Below are 24334 nucleotides of genomic sequence, written 5' to 3'. Positions count from 1 at the left end.
CTTTTACAAACACCCGAAGTTGGTAAAATTATATTACAATATCTTCTTTTATCCTTTCAGTCTTAGCACTTAGTTCGTTAATTAATGCCAATTTATATGTAGACAAAATCCTAAAACCGCAAACCAGAACATCCTTGTTAATTTTGCCCTACCACCTACAGTGGAGCATGTTGCCACAATGTAAAATCTACATGTTGACGAAAGTCACGGTCTAGCCTCCTGATAGAGCGATGATTCAAAAGTGCGATTCTGCAGTTTTGACTAATAGAAAATACGTGTTTTGCCGCCAGCCGGCAACTATACCGGCACATCGCATTCTATCGTCACGTTTTGAACAGTACGCACATGAACCTAGTATACTAATCAAACATAGTAAACGAAGTAAAACATACATTTTTGAATGCACTTTCTTATAATATTTTTTTAAAAGATGTTATAAGTAAAGATTTTTGTACTCAGATTAAGAAAAATCCCTTTACCTTAAAAATAAACATTTGCCCATACTGTACTCTGCCTTACACTAAAGTGGTAAATAGGTAAAGCATACTCTTAAGTCTTCTGCTAGTTTTTCTACCAATAAAAGATAATTCAATAATTAAGTACTATCACGTTTATTTGCTATAATGTGTATAAAAAATAAAACATCTAAAAACGTTTGAAGAATCGAAAATCAAAAATGCATGAGCATTTTTTACTACTTAAAGGCGTTAATTTTGGCACAATTTGTTAATTAATTTTTATATTGTTAACCAAAGCTAAATAAGTAGGGTATACACTTTTAAACAAAAAGTGTTTAATTAAGTTTTAATACACACTGCAAAAAAATGTAATTAATAATTTGCCAAATATACGTTTCTCGCAAAATAAAATTAACCACAAAGAGATTAAATTATAAAAATTGTTATCCAGTAAATTCGGAAGCACCATTAAAACTAAAATACAAAAATATTAATACAGAAATTTGTTTAAACATTTGGTCTACTAAAAACACTGAAAATCGACTTAAATAAAATGTTTACAGGACGATGTATATCTACTTAAATATATAAAAAATATTTTACACATTACCAAAAAGACACAAACTTTAGTAAAATATATGAAACAGACTATGTTAAAACAATTAAACAACAGCTGTGTAATTTACAAATACATTGAACTGCTAAATAAAACACCTCAACTAAATTTAATTAGACTTCAGAGCTGTCCTCGTACGCTGGGTTGTTCGTACCGCCACGTGGTGAGTCTCGCAAGTACGTCACCATTTCTACGTCATCGCCGTCGACGTCATAACTCGGTTCAGTAACCACGACCCTTGGTTTTGTCTTACGAGCCGACTTTGTGCGCGCTTTTTTCTTCGGCTTGGTGGCGGTGGAGGTAAGAATTGGAGCAAGACTTGTGGCACGTGTGCCAGTGCCACCGAATTCGTGGCCACCTACCATCGACCTCGAAAAAGACATTTCGTTTTCCGCAAGTTTAGCTTGTACATCTCGTAAAATTCCAAACTTCAGTCGCTCTGGCTCTGTGTTTGTGTCGACCTTTGGTTGCCTAGCAACGATTGTTGTTTCCAAGTCGGTGACGTCATCAGGTTGCGGAGTTTTAATGCTATCCTTAGGTTGAGGTTTTCTTACAGGAGTTTTAACTTCAGTAACATCGCTTTCGTTTACTGTAAATATTGTAAACGTTAACTTAGTGCGTTTTAAAAAAGCATGTATGCTCTATGACGTCATACAAAAAATGTATAAACTAAAAACGTTTTTTTAATTATTTACATACCAAGTATATCAGGTTTTGGAATCAGGGATTTTCCCCTTTTTCTTCGATTCTTTGTTTCGGTAATTTCTCCGGATGGAGACGGAAAATTGGGGGTGGGTAGTTTTCGAGCCGCTGGTGGTCGACTAGGGCTTGCAGCGGTAGGTGGTTTTGAAGAATTGGGGGAGTCGGTGTCACGTGGTGCAGAGTTTGAGGGGGTGTTTTCGGGGGTGGGTGGCCGCCTAGTGGGACGTTGGTCGCGCCTTCGCTGCCGGGAATTAAACGATCTAAAATAAAAAAAATTTAAATTTAAAAAAAAATAAAAATTTCAAAATTGAATTTTTTTTATCTATTTAATAATATATTTGCATTATTACCAGGCTGTAGCGCTTTTTAGTTAGGTGTTAACGAGCAATAAGTTACCTAGTTCAATTAAAATCAAAAATATAACATCGTAAAATGTTTGGTTCAATTATTTATTAGAATAAAAAAAATGTTCAAACCTGTTTGCTTTTTGTCGTTCTTCGTCTCCGTCAGATTCACTTTGAGAATAAAATTGAACCTTACCACTTGGCATCTTTAATGCATGAACCTATAAATACAATATATTAACCTATATCTTTAAGGAAGCCATAGGCACTAAGCCTAATAACGCGCTATCTAAATTACATTTATTTAACTAGCACAGCGCACGTGGTCGCAACACAGTAAACCCGCTATATCAGCGATTTAGTGACACTCTCTCGCCTTCCTCGTTAGTATAGTGGTGAGTATCCCCGCCTGTCACGCGGGAGACCGGGGTTCGATTCCCCGACGGGGAGATTTTTTGTTTTTATTTTTTTTGTTTATTTTTTTGAAAAAAATTATTTTTTTATAGTTTTAAAATTAATTTTAAACACGTCTCGTAATTTTCATTTTTTTTTTTTTTGTTTTAAAAAATTATTTTTTTTTTTGTTTTAAAAAATTATATAAAAATAATTTTAATTTTTTTAAATAAAAACTTACAATTTTACTGGATTGTGTTTCAGCACTGGTGGGTTTTATTTCTTGTTCTTTATTTTTCATGGAATTTATCAAAATTTCTTCATTTGAATTATTTGAATCTTCATTTTCATCTAAATTTATTTAAATTAGTTTAAAATAAAACTAAAAAAAGCAAAAATAAAACTAAAAAAAGCAAAAATAAAATACAAAGTTACCCAGAAAATATGTTAAATAACAATAAAATGTCTAAAGAAATAAATAATAAAAATTTAAAAACCCAATCATAAAAAAATAACAATAAAAATAAGTAAAAAAATGCAAAAGAATAATAAAAACGTTTATAAAATAAAAAATATTCTAAAAGTTGACCAAAAAAATTCTAAAAAAAACATATTTTAAAAGTTTACAAAAACAAAACAATTTAAAAACTAAAAGCTACCTTCAGCTTGCACATAATTGCTCGGAAAATATCCTTGTTTACCATCAATCAACTTTTCCCCAAACCACCAAACATCACCGTCTTTATACAATAATGTTATAACATCTCCTTTAAACATGGTCAACTCATCACCTCTCTTTTGCTCATAATCATACAAAGCAACTACCTAAAAGTTAAAATGAAGCTTAGGAAAAACTTTTTTCCCATGTCAAAACTAAAAGCCATTAAAGAAAAAATTTGTGGTGTGCAGGTGAATTAACATGGGCAAATATTAGATGTAACTAAACTAGAGTTTATAACTATCTTTTTTCTATTAAAACCTGAATAATGGCTGTAAAATTTCAATATGAATATATTAAAAAAAGGGCTCATAACATTATTACCGCAAAAAATTTGTATCAATTTATTTAACTCTTGGCATATTTATATTAATTACATCTAAATAATGGTAAGTACATTTTTTAGATAACAAAACTAAAAAAACATATTTAAAACCTATATAAGATTATTTGACCATTAAATTAGAAAAACATACATAACATTATACTACTGCTAACACATATTATCTACCTTTTGTTTAGACTTTGAATTAGGTGTGTTAGAAAACTGAAGAGATCTTTTTCCTTCACTATCAACCGAAACCAAGACTTCAGGTCCTAAACTTGAGTTTAAAATTCCTCCTCTATAAGGATTACCACCAACTAGATTAAAAATCAAATTATTCTAATAAGTTCACTCTTTATATTAGTTATGTTGATTTCTTATAAGATAATGCGTGCAAGGCAAATTTGAGATATTGATAACTTCTTATATATACAAACATTAAATTGTGTTTATTAATAAAAAGTAATTAATAATTACCAGCTGTAAATGTTGTTCTCCAATTTTCAGAGCTGTTGGGGCGTGGTTGATTTGCTGCGATGTGATTCGCTATCGCCCGGGCTTCTGGGCTTGCATGGGGTGACATGAAAGATGGTTCAATCACATGATTAGTAGTCTGTTAAACAAATTAAAAATATTATAAACGAAATAGATAAAAGGTAAACTAATAATTTGTAAATTGACATTTTTTGCAAATTAAAAACTAAGATATTTTCATAGTTAATACAAATATATAGTTTCAAAAAAGTGTCCCCTGAAATTAAACACAACAAATAATTTAATTAAAAATAAGCACAAGGCAACATAAGAATAGAAAATTTGTAACAAAAAATGCAGTTGACACCTGAGTTGTATCAAAAGTAGAACCCCAGGTTGACAAAGTATTGTTGGGGCCATAAGACCCATAGGGGTCATAGTTAGGGTAGCCTCTGGGTGATAAATGTTGATTTCTGGGTGATATAGGTTGTAATGACGAATTTGCCTTTAAATTAAAATTTTAAAAATTAAACAATAAAAATTTCATTATTGGCTAAAATACAGTACAGAAATTAATAATTTTAAATAAATGATGTTAATTAATTAAACTTAATTAAATGTATTAGTTACTGATGCATTTAGAATATGTATGTTTAATTACATATAGGGTTAAACATAAAGTTGATAATTTTATGCAGTTTTTATATGTAAGAGTTATGCTAGTCCCTGTGATAAATTAGTTAGGAGAAAATGTACAGTATAAACTATAAAAACTTTATTGACTTAAATATAATAGAATATATATTATATTACATATCATAAAACTTTATATATAATTTGAAATATTATTTTATGGTAAAATTATTAGAATATTACAAGGCAAATTATCCCAAAGTTTAATATTCTGTCTATAACCTTACTAACTTATGGTAATATATATTGTTATTTTATTAAATATTCTATTAATTTTAAAATGTATAAACCGTTAAGTATAAAATACCAAATTAGAATTTCATTTTTTTAAACTAAAAAATAATTCCTTTCAAATTAAGTATTACAAATTATCAGCAAATTAAATGATTTAATTAAAGAGTTATCATGCAACTAATGTGCAATAAACTACAAGTGAATATACTTTAGTTTTTCCATCTGCGAATGCCCTTGCAGCCATTGCTACTGGTAGCAAGTTATGAGCTGTCAACCATTTACTTTTCTCTAACTCAACTGTCGGCTATGTTACATATAAAAACATTTATATTATAATTCAAAAAAAACATTAATTAGTTTAACTATATTGAAAAAAATTCTACCAATATTTTTAACTTAAACAATACCAGATGTGTTAATACTATCACATTTAGCAAAAAAGGTTTTGATATTATATATATATTTTTTTGTATATATCTTTATCCTCGATGTGGGAAAGTCGAATGCAAGACTTAAACATAGAGTAACACAGTTACTCCAACCCAGTCCCGAGTTGCCTGTGGCAGTTTGGGATATTATAGATTATAATTGCCCGATAATTATACTGGTGATTAAGTGCTGGCTCAGCAGGATTTCATACCAATTATAACGCCTAACTCAAGGGCGCTACAGCATGAGATCAGTGGGGATTGAACACAAGACCTCATGTATGGTGTAGCAAGTGTTCTTACCACTACACCACACTGCCAGCTTTAGTTCATATTCTTAAATTATAACAATTTAAAACGTGAATACCAAAAAAAAATCTTAACAAAGCAATTTTAAGAACTTTTCTTCCTTAAAAATTATTTACTTATTCCTAAATAAAACAAACCAAATCTTTTTAATGTCTACAATACCAAACTCACCAAGACTGAGTCCAGATGTCTTTTAACTCTGTCAACTTTTAATGAACCCATGTGAGTGTTATATAACCTTGTGTCAACAACTTCATCTGTAAAAAAAAAACTTTTTTAAATATTATTTTTTTAATTGATACTTTACAAAAAAATAATTTATACCATAGAATAAAAAAAAATTAACAATTTGAATAAAGTTATTACAAATTATACAAAAAAACACATATAAATATGATTCAAAATAACAACCTAATTATTATAACATTTTGAACTAAAATAAACTTAGCGTTACACTGAAAAATAATTACCATCATCATCTTGAATTTTTTTGTTTCCACTTTGAACAACTTGAATTATTCCTGCCCCAATAGCTGCAACTAAATTAAAATATAATTATGTCAATTAAACTTAGTGTTACAACTTACAAAAAAATGCACCTTAATAAGCAGTAAAAATAATTTATAATTTAATATGACTTTATAATTTAATATGAACATTTTTTTAAATTTTATAACCAAATTTTACCAGTTTTATCGTATTTAAACACAAGTACTGGCATACTAGTAGAAAAGCAACAAAAAGCAACGATATGATCATGAGGATGATATGCAACATCTCTTACAGATCTTGAGTAACCTAATTCATTATAAATTGCCACCTGATCACCTAAAATAAAATAATTTATGGCATAAAAAGTAAAAAAATGGTATAACATGATTAGAACTGTACTAAAAAGTAACAAAATACAAAATAAAGATTGTGGATAAAATTTTTTACCATGACAATAAACATATTTTATTTAAATTAACTCTTTTAATAAAATAAACAAAATTTCAACCTAAATCAGAATAAATTAAATGACAATTAATTATAAATTTAAAAACAAGTTATTAAGTACCAGAGTCAGCATTCCAGACATAAGCACAACCATCTTCACTTCCTCCAAAAACAAGTGAACCACAAGGTGTCAGTGCAGAGCGAACCATTTGTCGACTACTCACTGAGCCAGTGTAGTTTAGAATGGTGTGACTAAACCATTATTGAAATCAATAAAAAATTCCCATGAAAAAAAATCAAAGAGTTATTTTTTATACTTTTTCTTAGCATTTCAAGAAAAAATTTTAGGATTTAAATAGCTGAACTTACATATTGTTTATGTTAATAATTATTTAAATAATGTGTTTTAGTTTAAAATACTTTTATTTACACTATCTTGATATCACCTAAATTTTAAACAATTTTGATTCAAAAAAACAAAATAAGAATAGGAAATATTTTATTATATTAAGTATAAACATAAAGTGCACGTTATATGATTTGTCTTTTACAAGAACTAGGACGATTACTCACATTCTTACATCCAGCATACGAATAATAGAGTCTCTACAGTGAAGTAATAATTTGTTGTTTCTTGGGTGAACTTGTATGCTGTTAATACAAACTCCTACCATTTCTTTCTCTTCATATTTCTATAATATAGAATAAAAACAATTTTTAAATTTGTTTTGTAATTATAAAAACTTTTTTAAATCAAAAAGTTTGGATAGCTTAGCAAATGAACACTAACCAGTTTTTAAAATATATTTTTGCATTTCTGTTAGGTATCATATGTTAAAAAATATTAGTATTAATATTAATATATTTTTTTAATTTTAATAAATGTTTGAATTAAAATTACAAACTTTAAATTAAAACTACTCTGATATAAAATAATTAACATAAATTGTCTTACTGTTTTCATACTCCAAGTAGTGTGTATATTTTTCTTAGCTTTTTCGTGGGCATGGCAATTCCACGCTATAACAGTTCCACAACTGTCCCCACTATACAGTGTTAAACCTGTAAACATCAATAAAATACCAAGTAATACAACTATAACACATGTACTAACACCAAATACATATTTTACACAACTTTAATGCAATGCATCATACAATTAAACTATTCAGAAAACCTTTTAATATAAAATCAACTTTAAAATTTTTTTTTTAATTTTTTAGTTACCTGTGACATCGAATGTAAGGGAGTTAATAAAAGTTTTGTGACCTTCTAATTCCTGTAATAATTTAGCTGGTGATGCTGCTATGTTCCATACTCTTATCACAGCATCATATCCACCTTTAATAAAAACAAACCATTTAAAAAGTATTTCCTTAATGCCTTAAAAAAATTCTTTAAATTATTTAAAAAATAAGTAAAATGTTAAAAAAAGGAAAAAAAATATTACTATTTAATCAACATAAAATAAACGTATTTTCAAAACCTATATTTATTTATGTTCTTACCAGTGGCAACAATATGTTGAGCTGTGGGGTGGAAATTAGCTGTATACACATAAGCAGGATGGGGTAAAGTGTGTTGGGCCATACTCTTGTTGTTTAAGTCCCAGACTCTATTTAAACAAAAATTTAATACAAACTATTAAAAACAAAATAAAAAAATATTTCACCTTTGCTTTAAATTTTAACACAAAACTAAGCTGCAACCAATTAAGACTAGTCGATAGCTCCCACGATTTTATTTGTTGTAATATGGTTGCAACTGTCAACTAATATCTCCCCACGATAATTTGTCCATGCACCATGAACAGCAGTTTTATTTATTTTGTAGGCACATAAATTAGACATACATATTTATATATATTTGGTCCACAAAGCTGTGTTATATGAAGTTGCAAGAGCTAAAATAAAAGAATCTCATAGAAAATGTAACATAGTTAAAGTAATTATATTAAGATGCTAACTGTCATTAAAATACAAAAACTATTTTTTTTACTTACTGTGCAGTTCCATCAGCTGAAGCAGACACAATCTTCGAATCATCGTTTGACCACTGGATGTCATACACGAGTTGTTGATGGTTGTTTAATGCTCCCATCTCTGAACCATTCAAAATTCCATATACTAATAAAAAAATAAAGAAATGTTTAACTAATAATTTTTTATAAAAATAAATTGTATAATGTTGCAACAAGGTGTCCATATATTATAGAACTTAAATGATAATATATATTTTATTATTAAATATATTTAGAATGATTGTATATGTACCCAATTTACAAAAAAAAGCGCAATTTTGTGGTGCATTATGTCAGGCCAGCTAAGACTATAGTACGAAAAGCAACATAATAATAACATAAAAACAGGTATTTGAGTAGCTTATGAGGCATTTGTTGCAATCAATTTTTAAAATAAGATTTTTCAAGTTTTAAACTAAAAAAATAACAAACAGTTAAATTGCAAATACCTAATTATCAAAATCCTAATAGTATAATAAAAGATTAGCAATAAAAAAAAAAAAATCTTTAAGTACATAAAATGTAAATTTAAAATGTATTAAAATTTTCTTAAATACCATTTATTTAAATTTCCTTATTATTAATATCAATAACATACTAAGTATAGGAAATGCTGTCCCATGTTTACAAGCAACTGCAATTCTGGTTCCCAAGTTTGAAAACTTTATTGTGTAAGCTCCTTCAGATCCTGACCATAATCTTAATATTGAAGAATTTGGAATCTTACAAGACTAAAAAATAACAAAGTAGATGATTAAGATTTAATCTAATTCGTAATGCCTAAGTTTAGAAATAATTAAAAAAAAAGTTTAAATATCTAAAAAAAAACTTAAAAAAATTACAATTTTCAATATTAAGACAAGATTTATTCGATTTTAATCTTTTAAGAAAATTAATATCTAGTTATTCAAAGTTTATAACAAATAATAAAACTTAAGTTAATAAAAGTATGTTTGTAAGAACAAAATTAAAGCAACATTAAGTAGGAATTTGTTAGTCAAGTTAGTTTAAACAAAATTAGTAAATTTCATAAAACTATAAATAAATTTTTACCTGTCCTGGTAAACGACTCCACTTTGGAACTTCAACTTCATTCTGACTCCGAGTGTTGTCAGCAAACTCGAGTGAGCTTTGAAGTTGTTTGTAAGATTGAACTCCACACTCAGGTTGAGTCGCAAACATTGATCTTGAGGCTGGATCCATCTTTAAATCAAAAAAAATAAAAAATAACATTTAGAGAAAAAATTGTTAATTAAATTTTACTAACAATTTAAAACAGTTTAACAATTTGACAAAAAGCTTAAAAAAATTAAAAATAGAAAGTGTAGGCAAAACATTTTTAAAAAGAAGGTTAATATAAAGTCTTTACTCTTGTTTTATTATCTTAAGTATCTTTTTGTGCTATTTTTAATTTTGTTGTTTTTATGTTGTCTTGTGGTAACTTAGTTTTCAATGCCTTTGTTTAATTATACTAATTGTAGTTTGTTTTTTTTTTCAATTTGCTTCAGTAATTTGTTTTGTCTACTACTAGTCTTTCAAATACTAAAATGAAACCTTTATTAAAGCTACACTGTACTATAAATTTACAAAAAAAACTACATTAGCTTTAAATTCCCCCAAAATTCTAAACTTTACACCAAATAGGTTATACTGTTAAAACATTGACTTACAGTATCAGGCCTGTTCACAGCTTTTAATGTGACGTATAAAGTAGAGGGGTAAGTATGTCGGGGGTGATCCCTCCACCATGCAAAAGCTTGTTCCGCTTGCCCTGGGGTATCCATGGGGCTGGTTGCTAGGTTTCGAGGAGGGTGGAAAAGTTGAAGACGAATTCGCTTGCCGGTATTGCTTTCACCATTTGAGCCAATCAACTTTAAAGTTATGAAAATTATAAAAAATATATTTCAAAGCACATTTATGAACTAAAATTATACCTTATACAGTGAAAAAAATTCATTTACAGTATTTAATTTGATAATTTTACATACATAAGACCCTTTAATTAATAAAATAGATTGTTTATATTAGTGACCAATTGTTACCTTTAGAAAGGCCCAAGCAATATTGTGCCATCCTTTATCCATATCATCCTTCCCCTTTCTTAAATTATTTGCCTTTGCCATACTCACAAAATCACGAATCTATAAATTATATTGTATAAGGTCAATTTTTGTTAATTATAAAAAGTAACACTATCTTTAAATATGACTATAAAATATCAAAATCAATAAAAGCTACAATATCAATAAAAATGCAAAAATTCCAAAAATGATTTTATTTTACTACAAAATATTAAAATATCACAAAAAAATCTAAAATTATCAAAAAAAATTTACCACAAAAAAGACAATTGGACTTGGTGCCTTGATCCCAGTATCAAGTGGAGCTGGTTGTTGATCAACATTCGTCGCACTCGTTGAAGGAATTTCAATGTTTCTTGATGCAATTAAACTTTGGAACGACTCGTTGAATATCAGAGTTTCTTCCCAGCGAGGTAGAACACTGTGATTGGCTCGAAAGTCATAAGGTTGTGTCATAATTGGAAGCACAGTTTTGATTGTGTCATTCTCATAATATGAAGTTACTCTTCGGGAGCTATTAAAAACATCAAAATAATTTTGAGCCTTAATTTATTTAAATAGAAATAGTAATTATGTTTTATTTTAATTAGTGGTACATATTAACACTAAAATATCATAGAATTGTTTTGTTTAATTTTTGAATACAATTTCGTTCAATTTTTGTATACAATAGGCCTATTTGAAATAACCTTTAAAATTTGATAATTTAATTTTTTATAACCCATTTTATTTAACAACACACAGTATATACATAAAGCTAAAAAAAAATGTGTAACAAACATGTTTTTAGGTTACAAACCTGCTAGATTTTTGCAAGTAATGCCCCGTCGCACCATCCACCAGTGACACTCTAACCACTGGGTGTGCCATGTACCTTAAATCTGCCCTCAAGTGGTCACTATGATGACATGTGACACCCAATACCATGCCATCATCAGGGGTGGCAGGCAAAGGAGGGGTTTGTGAAATAGAAGGTTCAAGATCGGGAATTGTGTCATTTAAAGTAGTTTCTTCTTCAATCACCTCATCTCGGGTGGTTGTTGTTGGGTCAGGTTTCGGTTTTCGAGGACCTGAAGTTTTAAGTATATATCATTTAAATTGTTAAAAACTTATATTAAACAACATTCATTCATGTACATAAATATACCAACAATTTTAATATGGCCAACCATAAATTTCAAATTAAAATAGTAAATGTATTAAGTTACATACACAGATGCAATACATCAAACTGACAAAAATAAATTTCAAATTAAAATAGTAAATTTTCAAGTTAAATACACAAATGCAATACATAAAACTGACAAAAATATCTAACCAAAAGTTATATAAACTTTTCAAAACCCAAAATTTTAAAAAATAATTTAAATTAAAACAAAATTAAATGTCTACCTCTTTTTCTTCTTCTTCTTCTTGTTGGAGGTTTTATGTTTTCTTCATTTGTTTCGTTTTCTTCTGTTACTGTGGTAGACGATATATTTTGCTTTCTTGGTCTTGGAACTAAGTTAAAACAATAAAATTAAAATAACTTTTAAATAAATAACCGAAACCCCTTTTTTAATAAAAAATACAAAACAATTTTTAAAGATGATTTAAATAATTAGGCTACCTGGAACTGGAGGTTGTGATGTCACATCTTCTTCTTCATTTACTTCTTCCTTTTCGTCATCTTCCTGCTCCACAACATTGTCGGAGGTTGATGGAAGATTTTTCTTCAGATTATCTTCTTTTTCTTCCTCTTCTTTTATCTCAGATTTGTTATCAATTTCAGTACTAAAATTTACACAGCGTAAAATATAAGATTTATTCTAATTTTTTTCTTAATATGCAAAGGGTACTTTTTTTTTGTATAGGCCATATCTTTATCCTCGATGTGGGAAAGTCGAATGCGCGACTTAAACATAGAGTAACATCAGTTACTCAGACCCAGTCTCGAGTTGCCTGTAGCAGTTTGGGATATTATATAGATTATAGTTGCACAGTAATTATGCTGCTGATTAAGTGTTGGCTCAGCAGGTGTTCATACTTTAAAACCTATAAAGTAATTTTTGATACCCCAACCTATACCAAGTTAACTTCAGCAGTTTAGGATATTAAATGATTAAATTTGATGCATAATTAATTCACCGATTGGTTTTTGACTTGGTATCGTTTGTAGAACCCTACTTAAGAGCAATGCAACATGAAAGCAGTACGAATTAAATTCCTTAAAGCATAGTATTCCAACCACTACAACACACTGGCAGTTACTTATAAAACAAAACCTTTTTTTTTAGCTAAACAAAATTATTATTACTCAATAACTAACTTACTTGTTGGTTTTAATTTCTTGCAAAGGAATCGAAGTCGTATTTTCAAGATTGTCTGATTGATTTGCTTCAATATCAGACTCTTTCTTTTTATTAAACCCGGGAAACTTAAACTTTTTCCAGATTGGTTGTTTTGGTTGTTCCTCTGGTGGTTTTATAATTTCTTTATCCACATCCAAACTAAATATATACAAATATTTAAAAAAAAAATGAATATAAAACCCTATATTGAAAATAAACATAATAAAAAGTGGCTGTAAGAAAAAAATTGTTGTATAAGCTGTATAAAAGGTATATACAGACTTTTGCTGCACCAAAACTAAATTGGTTGACTTATTATAGTACAATTACAATCAATCGTTCAAAAAAAAAAAAAAGTTCGAAAAGTTGGCCTTTTACGATATATATAAAATTAACAGATAAAAACTGCCTAATCTGTATAATTTTCCAATTATTATTTATAATTATTTTATGATTTAAAGCAGGGGTGGGCAACCTACGGCCCGCGGGCCACATACGGCCCGCCAACTGATTTATACCGGCCCTCGAAACTCTATTAAATTTGTATAGGCAACTGGCCCGCAGCAAAGCGCGACATAAAGCTTTATAAAGTCGTCACATTAAATTAATAATTAGGTCAAGCATAACGTTTGCAACCTTACCCAAAGTATATATATATATATAAACACATATACTTTGACCTTACAACACTATCACAATTTAGTTATTGCGTAACAAGTAATCATTGTCACACCCAAAGTAATAATCCCATTCGTTTTTTGCGCGCGAAATTTTTTGGGCTACAGGAAATATATTTTAAGTAAAATAGCAACTGTACGTGTGATTGTTTTTAATTTTTCGGTTTATTTAGCTTTATACAAGACTAAAGGTTAATAAATCTATGGAGGCTAAGCGAAGAAAAGTTGATTCAGAATGCAGAAAGTTTCAAGACGAATGGACTTTGGATTTTTTCTTTATTGAGCGTTTTCAAAAACCAACATGTTTAATATGCAAAGAAAATGTCTCAGTATATAAAGTTTCAAATATCAGACGACATTACGAGACAAAACATGCGCAAAAGTTTAGTGAGCTAACAGGGACTTTAAGGCAAACAGAAGTTGAAAGATTACAAACGTGTTTTGAGAAGGAAACAAGTTTTTTTACTAAAAAAAATTTAGATGTTGAAAAAAACACGAGGGCCAGCTTTCTTGTGGCTAAGATTTTATCTGAAAGGATGAAACCTTTTAGTGACGGTGTTTTTGTCAAACAATGTATTATTGCTGCAGTTGACGCTATCTGTCCCGAAAAAACAAAGTTGTTTGAGAATATAAGTTTGTCAAGAAGAACTATCACGCGCAGGGTAGAAGCAATGTCATCTGACGTTCAAGCATCTTTGCGAGATGCATTGAATGAGCTTGAATATTTTTGTATAGCAATCGATGAAAGTACTGACTCAACTGATACAGCTCAGCTTGCCGTATTTATAAGGGGTGTGTTTTCAGATTTTCAAGTTTTTGAAGAATTTATTAAACTGGTTCCAATGAAAGGTACCACCACAGGTTTGGATATTTTTAATAAACTTCACGCATTATTCTTAGATATGAAAATTGATGTATCAAAACTTGTTGGAATGGCTACAGACGGGGCTCCAGCCATGGTTGGTCAATCAAAGGGAGTTGTTGCACTAATGGAAAAGTTTTTAGAAGAACGTGGTGTAACAAGGAAACTCATAAAATTACATTGCATCGTACACCAAGAGGCACTTTGTGCTAAAACAGTCAATTTTAACGACGTCATGGGTACCGTAATTAAAACTGTAAATTTCATTTTGTCGCGCGGTTTGAATCACCGCCAATTTCAAGAACTGTTGTTAGATTTCAATGCTGAGTATGGGGACCTTACATATATGTGCAACGTACGTTGGCTAAGTCGCGGATCAATGTTGAAACGAGTGCTTTCATTGCACGAGGAGATAGCACAATTTCTCGATAGTAAGGATAAAGATGCATCGCATTTTCGCGATTCACATTGGCTCGAGTCTTTGGCTTTTTTAACTGATATAACTACGCATTTAAATCATTTAAACACGCAACTGCAGGGAAAGGACCAACTTGTCCATGAACTTTATGGACATGTAAAGGCCTTTAAAAGAAAGTTAACTTTGTGGGACGTCCAACTTAAAAAGAGAAATTTTGCCCATTTTCCATTATTGAAAAAGTATACTAATCCAGACTCAACGTTGCACGAATCTTTTGCTACGTGTATACATGATTTGGAAAGTCAATTTTCGTTAAGATTTTCTGATTTTAAAAAACATAAGAAAGATTTTGAGTTATTTTCGTCACCATTCGACGTAGATGTGGAGAATGTTCCTGAACGATTTCAGATGGAGCTGATAGAGTTGCAGTGTGACGATAATCTCAAGGCAAAATTTCACGCAACAAAATCCGCGATTAGTTTTTACAAAGATAACTTTCTTTCTAACTCTAAGTACACCAATTTAACGGACCACGCAAAACAAATGGTGTCGCTATTTGGTAGCACGTACGTGTGCGAACAACTTTTTTCAAAAATGAAATACACAAAAGATCGATTGAGGACAAAACTTACTGATGCCCATTTAAATGATGTTCTTATTCTTAGTACTACAAATATCCCTCCAAACATTGATTTACTGACAAAGGACAAGCAAAATCAGATGTCACATTAATTTTTAAACATTTATTAATTAGTATTTGTGTATGTATGTAAATAAATACTGTTTTTGTATTTTCTGTTATTTATGTGGCCCTTCTAATTTATTTAGTTGCGTATGTGGCCCAGTGAGGTAAAAAGGTTGCCCACCCCTGATTTAAAGCATTAAACTACACTGAAATAAGATTACCTGTCACTAAAATTGGTTGTTGAATTTTGCTCTTCTCTTACTTTTCTAATTATATCGGAGCTAGCTTTGAACAATGTATAAAAAGAGTTTGTAAAATTTGACGTATTTTCCTGCCTACTATCATTAATTGACTCCTGGGAACCATAACCAGAATTTATATTTTCATCAGCCCATAATCTTCCTAACATTCTCCTAAAACTAGATGTAGACTCAGTTGTTTTACTGCTATCCTTCTCTAGGATACTAGAGTCTATGTTTTGATTAATTTTATGTGATACATTACTATCCAAATCCTCATTTAAATGCTCTGTAGAGTCAGCAGCGTCATTTTCAATTTCCTCATTTTCAATAGTACTAAATTTAGTTTCACTAATATTTTGGGCATCTTTGCTTAACTTAGTTTGGCTTATACCACTAGGCCTAATGCATTCACTTTCTAGATCTTGAAAAAATTTACAATTTTCCTGAGATGATGTTAATATTTCGGACCACTTTACTTTCTGGTTTTTATTTCGTCTCCTTTTTCTTGACACTGAGCTTAGTATACTTTGTGTTTTTATAAAACTAAAAAAAAACATAAATTAACTCTACAAGATATTGTACAATTTATATTACCAAGTTTAGTATACTTTAAAATAAATTTAAATACTTACTCTTTATTTTCTTTATCATCATTGTTGTCCGAAGTGGTTTGAACTTCATCTTGTGTCCACTTTGTTTTATTTGTTTCACCTTCTCCATTAAAAGTGTTACTCTCAAGAAGTGGATCGTCTTTTGTTAAACTTCTTTCCAGAGTATGAACCTGCAAAAATAAAATTTATTAATAAATATTAAAAAACATTTAAACTTTTAATAAAAAAAATCTTAAAAAAAATATATAAAACAAAAAAAAATGCTGTATATATATTATAAGGGTATAATTTTCTAAACAGTTACTTTGACCCATTCTCGAGTTTCTTTTAGCAGTCTAGAATATTATATCAATTTTATTTGCTCAGTATTTATGCTGCTAGTACTGGCTCAGCAGGATTTTATACTGTTTATAGCGCCTTACTCAAAGGAACTACAGCATTAGAGCAGCGAGGATTGAACCCTAACCTCATGGTAATGTAGCAAGTGTTCTTACCATTTTTGTAAACTAAAATATATAAACCATAACTTCTAAACTTACCACATTATCATTTTCATTTTTTGGAATTATTTCTTTAGAAATTATATTTCTAGAAAAATAATAATAAATAATATAATATTATAAACATTAATTTTTATTTAATTTATTCATTTTTAATTTTATATATATATAAAACAATTTATTTTTTATAAAAGCATTTACTTGTCTTTGGATTTCTTTTTAAAAACATTTTCAAGCAATGCTCTTGCATAGCCTTGACCTTAAATTTAATAAAAATTTAAGTTAACATTAAATTATTGTACATTTTGGCTACTAAAATTTATTGAATAATTTGTCTAATATGTATTTTTTATCTAATTTGTTAAAATTAGATAAATTTTTAAATAATCAGATAATGTTATTGACAGATTTTTTTTGTATAGGCTATATTTTTATTCTCGATGTGGGAAAGTTGAATGCGCAACTTAAACATAGAGTAACATCAGTTACTACGACCCAGTCTCGAGTTACCTGTGGCAGTTTGGAATATTATAAATTCTAATTGCCCGATAATTATACTGGTGATTAAGTGCTGGCTCAGCAGGGGTTTATACTGTTTATAGCGCCTAACTCAAGAGTGCTACAGCATGAGATCAGTGGGGAATAAACCCACAACCTCATGTGTGTTGTAGCAAGTGTTCTTGACCACCCTGCCGGCATACTACACAGCCAGTCTGAAAAGTAGGGCAGTTTTCAACGAGATCTCGTGCAAGCGTAAAAAATGGCATGACCGCGGGTGCACGCGTACTACGATTTTCGGTCTACGCGTGATTTATGTTGGCGTGCTCTACTTAAATCCGGCTTAAATATACAAGGAGTCAGCATTGCGAGTGCACAAATTTTTTTAAAAACCAGCCGTACAAAACGTTAATTTCGGGCGTGCATTTTTTTCACCGAAAAAAATCTCGTGCGTGCACGCTGCCCTACTTTCCAGACTAGCTACACAGTCTGACAGTTAATTTTGTTTTGTTACAGATAACATAAAAACCTAAAAATTTTGATTTTGAATCATTTAAGCATACTTTAATTAGCGCTCTATTAAACTATTGAAATATTTAAAATTAATTTTTTATATTTAACTAAACGATACAAACAACAAACTTACTTTCTTCTGGCATCTTACAGATTGTAGCTTAACTTGGTATAGCTAAAGATATTATTGAGCACAAACTACATAGTATAAACTTTAAGCTTTGTTTTTTAAAACATGTTTAAATTTAATTACTTTAATAACAATACCTTTTATCGAAAAACAACAAAATAAAGCATCTTTTAAAACAGCTTGAAATAAAACAATAATAACTAATTTTCCGCATGGTGGTATGCAAGCAAACGTAAAAATTAAATTGTTTATCCTCAATTGATCTATTTTTAGTAACGTATTAAATGTTAAAAAACAATTTAATCGATAAAAAATAAGGTTAAAATCGTTTATTTACATAATTTTTTAAATATATTGTTATTTAATAAATATATTGAATAAGGATATACAAACTTTTGAACAACTAGTATAGAATAAACGTATATGGATTTAATTACATTAAACCAATAAAAAAATTAAAATTTTAACTATGTTTTTACTTTATTTATATTGTAACAGGCATTTGTTTAAAATTGGAATACAATATAGCAATTTTTAATCAACAAAAAGTATTTAAGAATAATAAACCATTAAAAATTAAATTTTAACAAGTTTTTATATTATTGATATAATAATACACAAGTGATAACAGTTTAAATGCTTAATATCAATCTTTAAATTCAAATAAACAACAAGAGTTATAATACAACATACAATTATAACTTTTTTTTTTAAAGTAAACATTTTAGTCATAATTAAAACAGGTAATAGGTTATTACATTTTTGTATAACAAAAAGATTATGCTAATTATAGTTCTAACAATGATTATTTTGATCATTTGGTGACCTTAAAGAATGTAGTAAATAATACATTTATTATATCATTGTTAGGTCAATATAAAATTAAGCAATTAACAGGCATTTTTCTAGTTTTAAAGTTTGATTTCAATGAGTAATGTTTTACATAAAAGCAACTTTAATGAGGATGACTATATGTTAATACTAAAATAAATTAGTTTTACCCTTTTAGTAATTTCGATTACTAGTTCTTATTTAAAAGTAAACACAAATTTAACTAAAAACAAACAAAGAAATTGATGTTAATAATTTATGCAGGCTTGTTTAGGCTACTGTTTTTTTTTGAATGCATTTGTTTTTTCTTAGCCTCTTTTTATTAACAGTCTTATTTACCTTTTATCTAAAAGACATATTTTCATAGTCGTTGCTTCTAGCAAACATTTCCTCATAGTCATTGTTTGTCTAAATCAAAAAAATTACATAGTGTGTTGTGCCTACTGGTCTAAAAGTATATATTAATCCAATAAAACTTACACATATGATTTAAAAACATATTAAAACTTACAGGTGGTACATCATTGTTAAAACTGCACTGGTTAAGGGAATGTCCACTATCACTTGTATTAAATTGAGCTTGCATTTCTAAAAATATTGTTATGGTTATACATTTGTGTTATACATTTAACACAGGGTTGTATACTGAGCATGTTAAAACCCAAAATTGTAACTACACATAAGCATGGTTAATAAAAAAGACTTTATTTTGGTTTGGAAAATCCTATGTTTAGATGTTAAGTTTCAACTCTATATAAGACTGTAAAGTAAGCTGATTAATTTAAATATCCCACTACAAATATGTATACTTTGCAAGTTGATTTGAAGAGGTATATTCTTATTTGGAAGCATTGGCGTTTTCTAAAAAAATTATAACAATGATATTATTATAATATAGATATTAATATTTATTTATTTAATATTTATTGCTGCTTAAAGTAAATGATATACTGTTTAAACCTTTATAGGTATTCCCGAATTTCTTTTTTCCTCCAAACTACAATTTGCATAATTTTGTAAATCTAAAAAACGAAAGCCAGTAAATTTAATCCAAAAAGTGACAGACCTGGCAGTACAAGCCATGCATTAACAACAAAAAATAACTATGTTAATGTGTTTAAGAGATTTTGGTCTTCTACAAAATCTAACTACCTGGAGAACATGTTGGTTGTGATTGTAAAGGGGCACCTTGGTTACTTAAAGCCATGATTTGAATCTAAATTATATCGCATTTATCAATATTTATTTTTGTATGATCTAATAATAACTGCTTTAGTTGTTAAATTGGTATTCATATTAGTAGTTTTTTATAGAGGATATAAAACTTATGATATGTATTATTACTTCAAAATAAAAATATTAAATACCTGTCTAGAAATTGGGTTTGTTGTAAGTTATCTTTCTTTATGGTTATATGCCAGATAAGGCCTTTGAGCTAAAATTAATTAAAGGTTTACTTAATTAATATTTGCCAAGTCTTTTATTTATTAAATTCAATAACTTTTATAATAAGTTGTTATATTGGATTTACTTTTCTTGTGATCAGGTTCCGTTTTTGTACTCTTTTTTATGGTCTTATTTTTAGGGGGCACTGCAACATTAAAAATAAATTTATGTTCTTTTGTGTTTTACACTTATGCTTTATCAATAGTTTGTCTAAATTATTAAATAATTATATCATATTTTACTGATGCAATTTTTAACACATTAGTTTACCCACCTTTGTAGATTATAATAAGTTTTTTTGCAATAAAATACAAGGTAAATGAACAAACAACTGAACCCAAAATAGCAACTGGAATGTAAACTTCATATAAGTAACTTATTGTGTTGATCTTAATCATCATTTCATAATTGGTTGTTATGTTAAATGTTGGGGAAAACACAGTTATGTAATAAAGGCCTTGGTCCTGAGAAGTAACCTAAAGGAAAAAACTATTTTTTTAAGACCTGTATTTTTGTTATAATTAAATTAACACGACCACACTGGAATTTTACATTTCTTTCAAATAAACAAACAAACCATCATTTTTATTATTACACAACATACCTTTTTATTTACAAATTTTATGTAGTGTGTATTTTCCGTGTTAAACAAATTTAGATTGCTTTGCTGAATCATATGCCCAGTGTCTAGCAAAAGTTTTAAAAAATTTATTAAACTTTAAACTATAAAAATGCAATTAATGTCAACTAAAATTAATTAAAACAAACCTTGTTTAATCATTGAAATGTTTTCTAAACTAATTGCAGGGTTGGATTGAAATGTTATCTCACATTCTCCAATTAAGCCACCATACCAAACACAATTTTTAATTGAAGTTGGTTGTGGAAGATCTAAAAAAAGCATTTTAAAAAATAAATTATTTAAACCTTAAAAGAACAATATTTTTTTCTAAATACTATAAAAACACATTATGCATGCTGTACTTGTACAAACATTAGTCATGACAATTTAAAAAAAAAATTGTTGCAAAAGAACTTTTAAATTTACATAAAAAAGCTTTTACATGTTTAAGGCATTACATTTTAAAATAACAAGTTGCTTACAAATAAAGAATTTAAATTACTTCTTATTTTATTAAACAAAATTAATTATAAATCATTGTTATTTTAACAAAACAAATGTTCGTACATAAGATATTTAAAGTTGAACTGCTCTCAGATGAAAATGAAAATGTAGCATTTTCTGCTTTGCATGTAACTCTCTTATTGTTAAATGTTGGTCGTAATGGAATGTTCCATAACATCTATGAAAAGTAAGGAAGTTGTTAAAAATTGTATTATATTAAAAAATTAATATAATAAATAGTTTGTAGCAAAAACAAAGACAAACAGCTTTATAAAAGTAAGTAAATATTAACATTTTGAGCGTTTCTTGGTCCAGTTTCATCAATCATAACTCCTCCAACAAACAGTTGGTAGTTGAGATATATTGAGTTTATATCTTGTAGTTTACAATTTATTTCTGTAAGTTCAGTTGTCTTGGTGATATTGGGTAATTCAATCACAATTTCAAAAACTAAAAAATTAATTATAATTAAAATAAGCATAATTTTGTGCAAATTTTCTATAACATGCTTTTATATAATTCAAATGTAAAAAAATGAGTACACTATAATAAATAATGATTTGTAGTTTAAACATTAAACTTTTACATTCTACACATAGCAAATCTTCTAAATTTTGCCATCTTGAATTTGCCAGGCATAAAGTTGTTGTCGACAAGTGTTGAGATCCATTATTATTATACAAGATTCCATTATTCAAACATGCCAAAGTTCCAGTTGACAAATGCTTTGTTGATAATGAATTTACTTGCACATTGTGGTTAAGCTTCGTTGTACAATCTACACAAAAATTGAATAACATAATTTAAAAAAAAAACTATATTATCTACGAAAACAATTCTCATTATACAGTAAATTAATCTCTTTAACCTCTACAGTGAATTTATTAACTCTGACTGTGCTTAGTTTTTGATATTCTTTTACCCTTAACAACTAAAAACTTGTATTTCTTATACAGTACACAAACTTAATATTGGAACTTAAGCATATTCTAAAGTTTCATTTTAGTTTACTAAACTAAAAAATAAAATTACCTATGGTTATATTTGCATCATTGCAAACATGTCTACCATAAGCCCAACTAATATAGCAGTGCCCAAGGGTTGCTTTTTCAATTAAAATATTAACATTGGCATCAATGGTATATGACACATCTGCACACCACCCATCAATATATATGCAAGAAGTTGAGTAGAACGATACTTGGCTTTTTAAATGTTCACACCCATACTTATAAAATATCATGTCTGAAATGGAAGAAATGGTTTGGTTGTTTAAGTTTAACTCCCATGAAGATATAAAATTATGATTCCACAAATATGGATAACAAAGATGGTAGGTGTATGTCAAACTATTTTTTTTAGATTTCCATTCTCCAAAGCCTAATAAATACAAATTAGTGTTAAAGGATTTTTAAATACCTTAAAGATATTAATTTTTGGTATATAAGATAAACAGGTAGGCTATCTTTATTATTATTTTATAATTAAAAACTTACCGTTAATTAAAGCTTGCTGTTGAAGTAAAACCAACAAAAACGATAAGGGTTTCATTTATTGTGTTTTTTTTTAACTTTTTCCAAGCAGTAAAACATGTAACCGAGTATAATCTTTATGCATAAGTGCACTATGTAATTTACAGGTTATATACACTTTGTTTATTACTAATAAAACACCTTGCAACACAAATATGTTGGTAATGTGTGGAAATATACATTTCCCCCTCTGAAAGATTACAAATGTTAAAATAATTACCTTAGTATTGATTGCTTACTCAACTTAACACCCACACCAGTATAAATTGACAATAAAACAAACATCATATTTGGACACATTTTGCATCCTACATTTTGTTTCACATCCTACATTCATTTATTTTGTAATCTTGTTATATCTATATGTGGATGTGCGAATATGACAGATTTCAACTATTAAGGTAAGTATGCAAATAGATAGTAAATAATGAAAAATGTCAATTATAAAGTCATATATGATTAAACTAAATTTAAAAAAATGTGTATATGTTTAATTAACAAAAAATTATACTGTTAGCATATTTTTACTGTACTGATATCAGAATAGTTAACTTTCTAAAATTAAAAAAAATGTTAACCTTGAATTTTTGATTACTTGTAATAAACAAACCAAACTTAATCAATTACATGTTTTTGTTTTTTTCGTAAACATGATAAACAATTGCTGAAGGTTCAAAATTTAATAATATCGATTTTGAAGTTTTATTAAACAAACACTTATTAATCCTAAAAAATATGGCCAAAACCAATGTCAAGAATAATTGGCATTGTTACAAATTTAAACCATAGTAAGAATAATAATACAATGTTTTGAAATCGAAGATTTCAAGCCAAAATAAATATAATTTTGTTGTTATTAGTAAATTAATAAGTTACATTGACAAATAATGTTTAAAAATAAAGTTTTTCATGAATAATTTCCTTTACATTATTTTTTATGTGTAAAAAATTTAAGCATGTTCAGGTTGTCAATTTTTTATAATCATATTTATTAATACCAGTGACCCATGCTAATAAAATCCTGCTCAAGAATAATTTTAAAATGCATGGGGGGACACTATGTTAGACATTCACAACAATGTTCAATGACTAAGCCTTGTAAAAGAATAAATACTGAAAGACTTGAAAGGTTTTAATGGTCAAATTTAGTAATATTAAAAGAAAATACTAAACTGAAAAAATATATAACTACTAGGCAA

The 24334-nt window shown here is 28.2% G+C and overlaps 2 protein-coding genes and 1 non-coding gene across 3 annotated transcripts; 1 reads left to right on the top strand and 2 right to left on the bottom strand.

Moving 5' to 3' along the window:
• Window positions 1-612: 612 nt before the first annotated feature.
• Window positions 613-18340, bottom strand: LOC145751643 (jouberin-like). Its single transcript, XM_082567831.1, has 30 exons — window positions 18204-18340; window positions 17261-17318; window positions 17099-17147; window positions 16581-16729; window positions 13047-13223; window positions 12344-12507; window positions 12127-12234; window positions 11534-11804; window positions 10990-11248; window positions 10696-10794; window positions 10324-10524; window positions 9707-9856; window positions 9252-9384; window positions 8636-8759; window positions 8142-8248; window positions 7861-7974; window positions 7589-7695; window positions 7207-7325; window positions 6755-6885; window positions 6382-6522; window positions 6165-6233; window positions 5866-5951; window positions 4398-4535; window positions 4034-4169; window positions 3743-3873; window positions 3173-3338; window positions 2755-2864; window positions 2253-2341; window positions 1774-2036; window positions 613-1663 (listed from the first exon to the last, which is right to left on the bottom strand). Exons 1-30 carry the CDS (start codon window positions 18214-18216, stop codon window positions 1188-1190), a joined length of 4338 nt encoding a protein of 1445 aa, XP_082423957.1. The 5' UTR covers window positions 18217-18340; the 3' UTR covers window positions 613-1187.
• Window positions 2499-2570, top strand: Trnad-guc (transfer RNA aspartic acid (anticodon GUC)). The gene has a single exon. It is a non-coding gene; the product is annotated as a tRNA-Asp (tRNA).
• A 1651-nt stretch (window positions 18341-19991) lies between the features above and the next one.
• Window positions 19992-23463, bottom strand: LOC145751644 (uncharacterized). The gene is made up of 11 exons (XM_082567832.1): window positions 22636-23463; window positions 22190-22381; window positions 21896-22053; window positions 21667-21781; window positions 21246-21368; window positions 21082-21164; window positions 20752-20953; window positions 20563-20622; window positions 20399-20466; window positions 20184-20247; window positions 19992-20053 (listed from the first exon to the last, which is right to left on the bottom strand). The coding sequence occupies exons 1-9, from the start codon at window positions 22844-22846 to the stop codon at window positions 20426-20428; spliced, it is 1185 nt and encodes a 394-aa protein (XP_082423958.1). The 5' UTR covers window positions 22847-23463; the 3' UTR covers window positions 19992-20053; window positions 20184-20247; window positions 20399-20425.
• Window positions 23464-24334: the final 871 nt, after the last annotated feature.

The sequence above is a fragment of the Corella eumyota genome, chromosome 4 (assembly GCF_963082875.1).
Source record: "Corella eumyota chromosome 4, kaCorEumy4.1, whole genome shotgun sequence".
Classification (NCBI taxonomy): Eukaryota; Metazoa; Chordata; class Ascidiacea; order Phlebobranchia; family Corellidae; genus Corella; species Corella eumyota.
This window is presented reverse-complemented; position numbering and strand designations above follow the sequence as displayed.

Coding starts and splice junctions, on each gene's coding strand:
- LOC145751643 (XM_082567831.1), bottom strand. Junction 12,508..13,046: donor CAAGAAATTAAAACCAACAA/GTAAGTTAGTTA, acceptor TGTAAATTTTAG/TACTGAAATTGATAACAAAT. Junction 3,874..4,033: donor GAGAACAACATTTACAGCTG/GTAATTATTAAT, acceptor TTTTTAATCTAG/TTGGTGGTAATCCTTATAGA.
- LOC145751644 (XM_082567832.1), bottom strand. CDS start 22,846: ATGATATTTTATAAGTATGGGTGTGAACATTTAAAAAGCCAAGTATCG. Junction 20,623..20,751: donor ACTTATTATAATCTACAAAG/GTGGGTAAACTA, acceptor TTAATGTTGCAG/TGCCCCCTAAAAATAAGACC. Junction 20,467..20,562: donor GGAACCTGATCACAAGAAAA/GTAAATCCAATA, acceptor AATTAATTTTAG/CTCAAAGGCCTTATCTGGCA.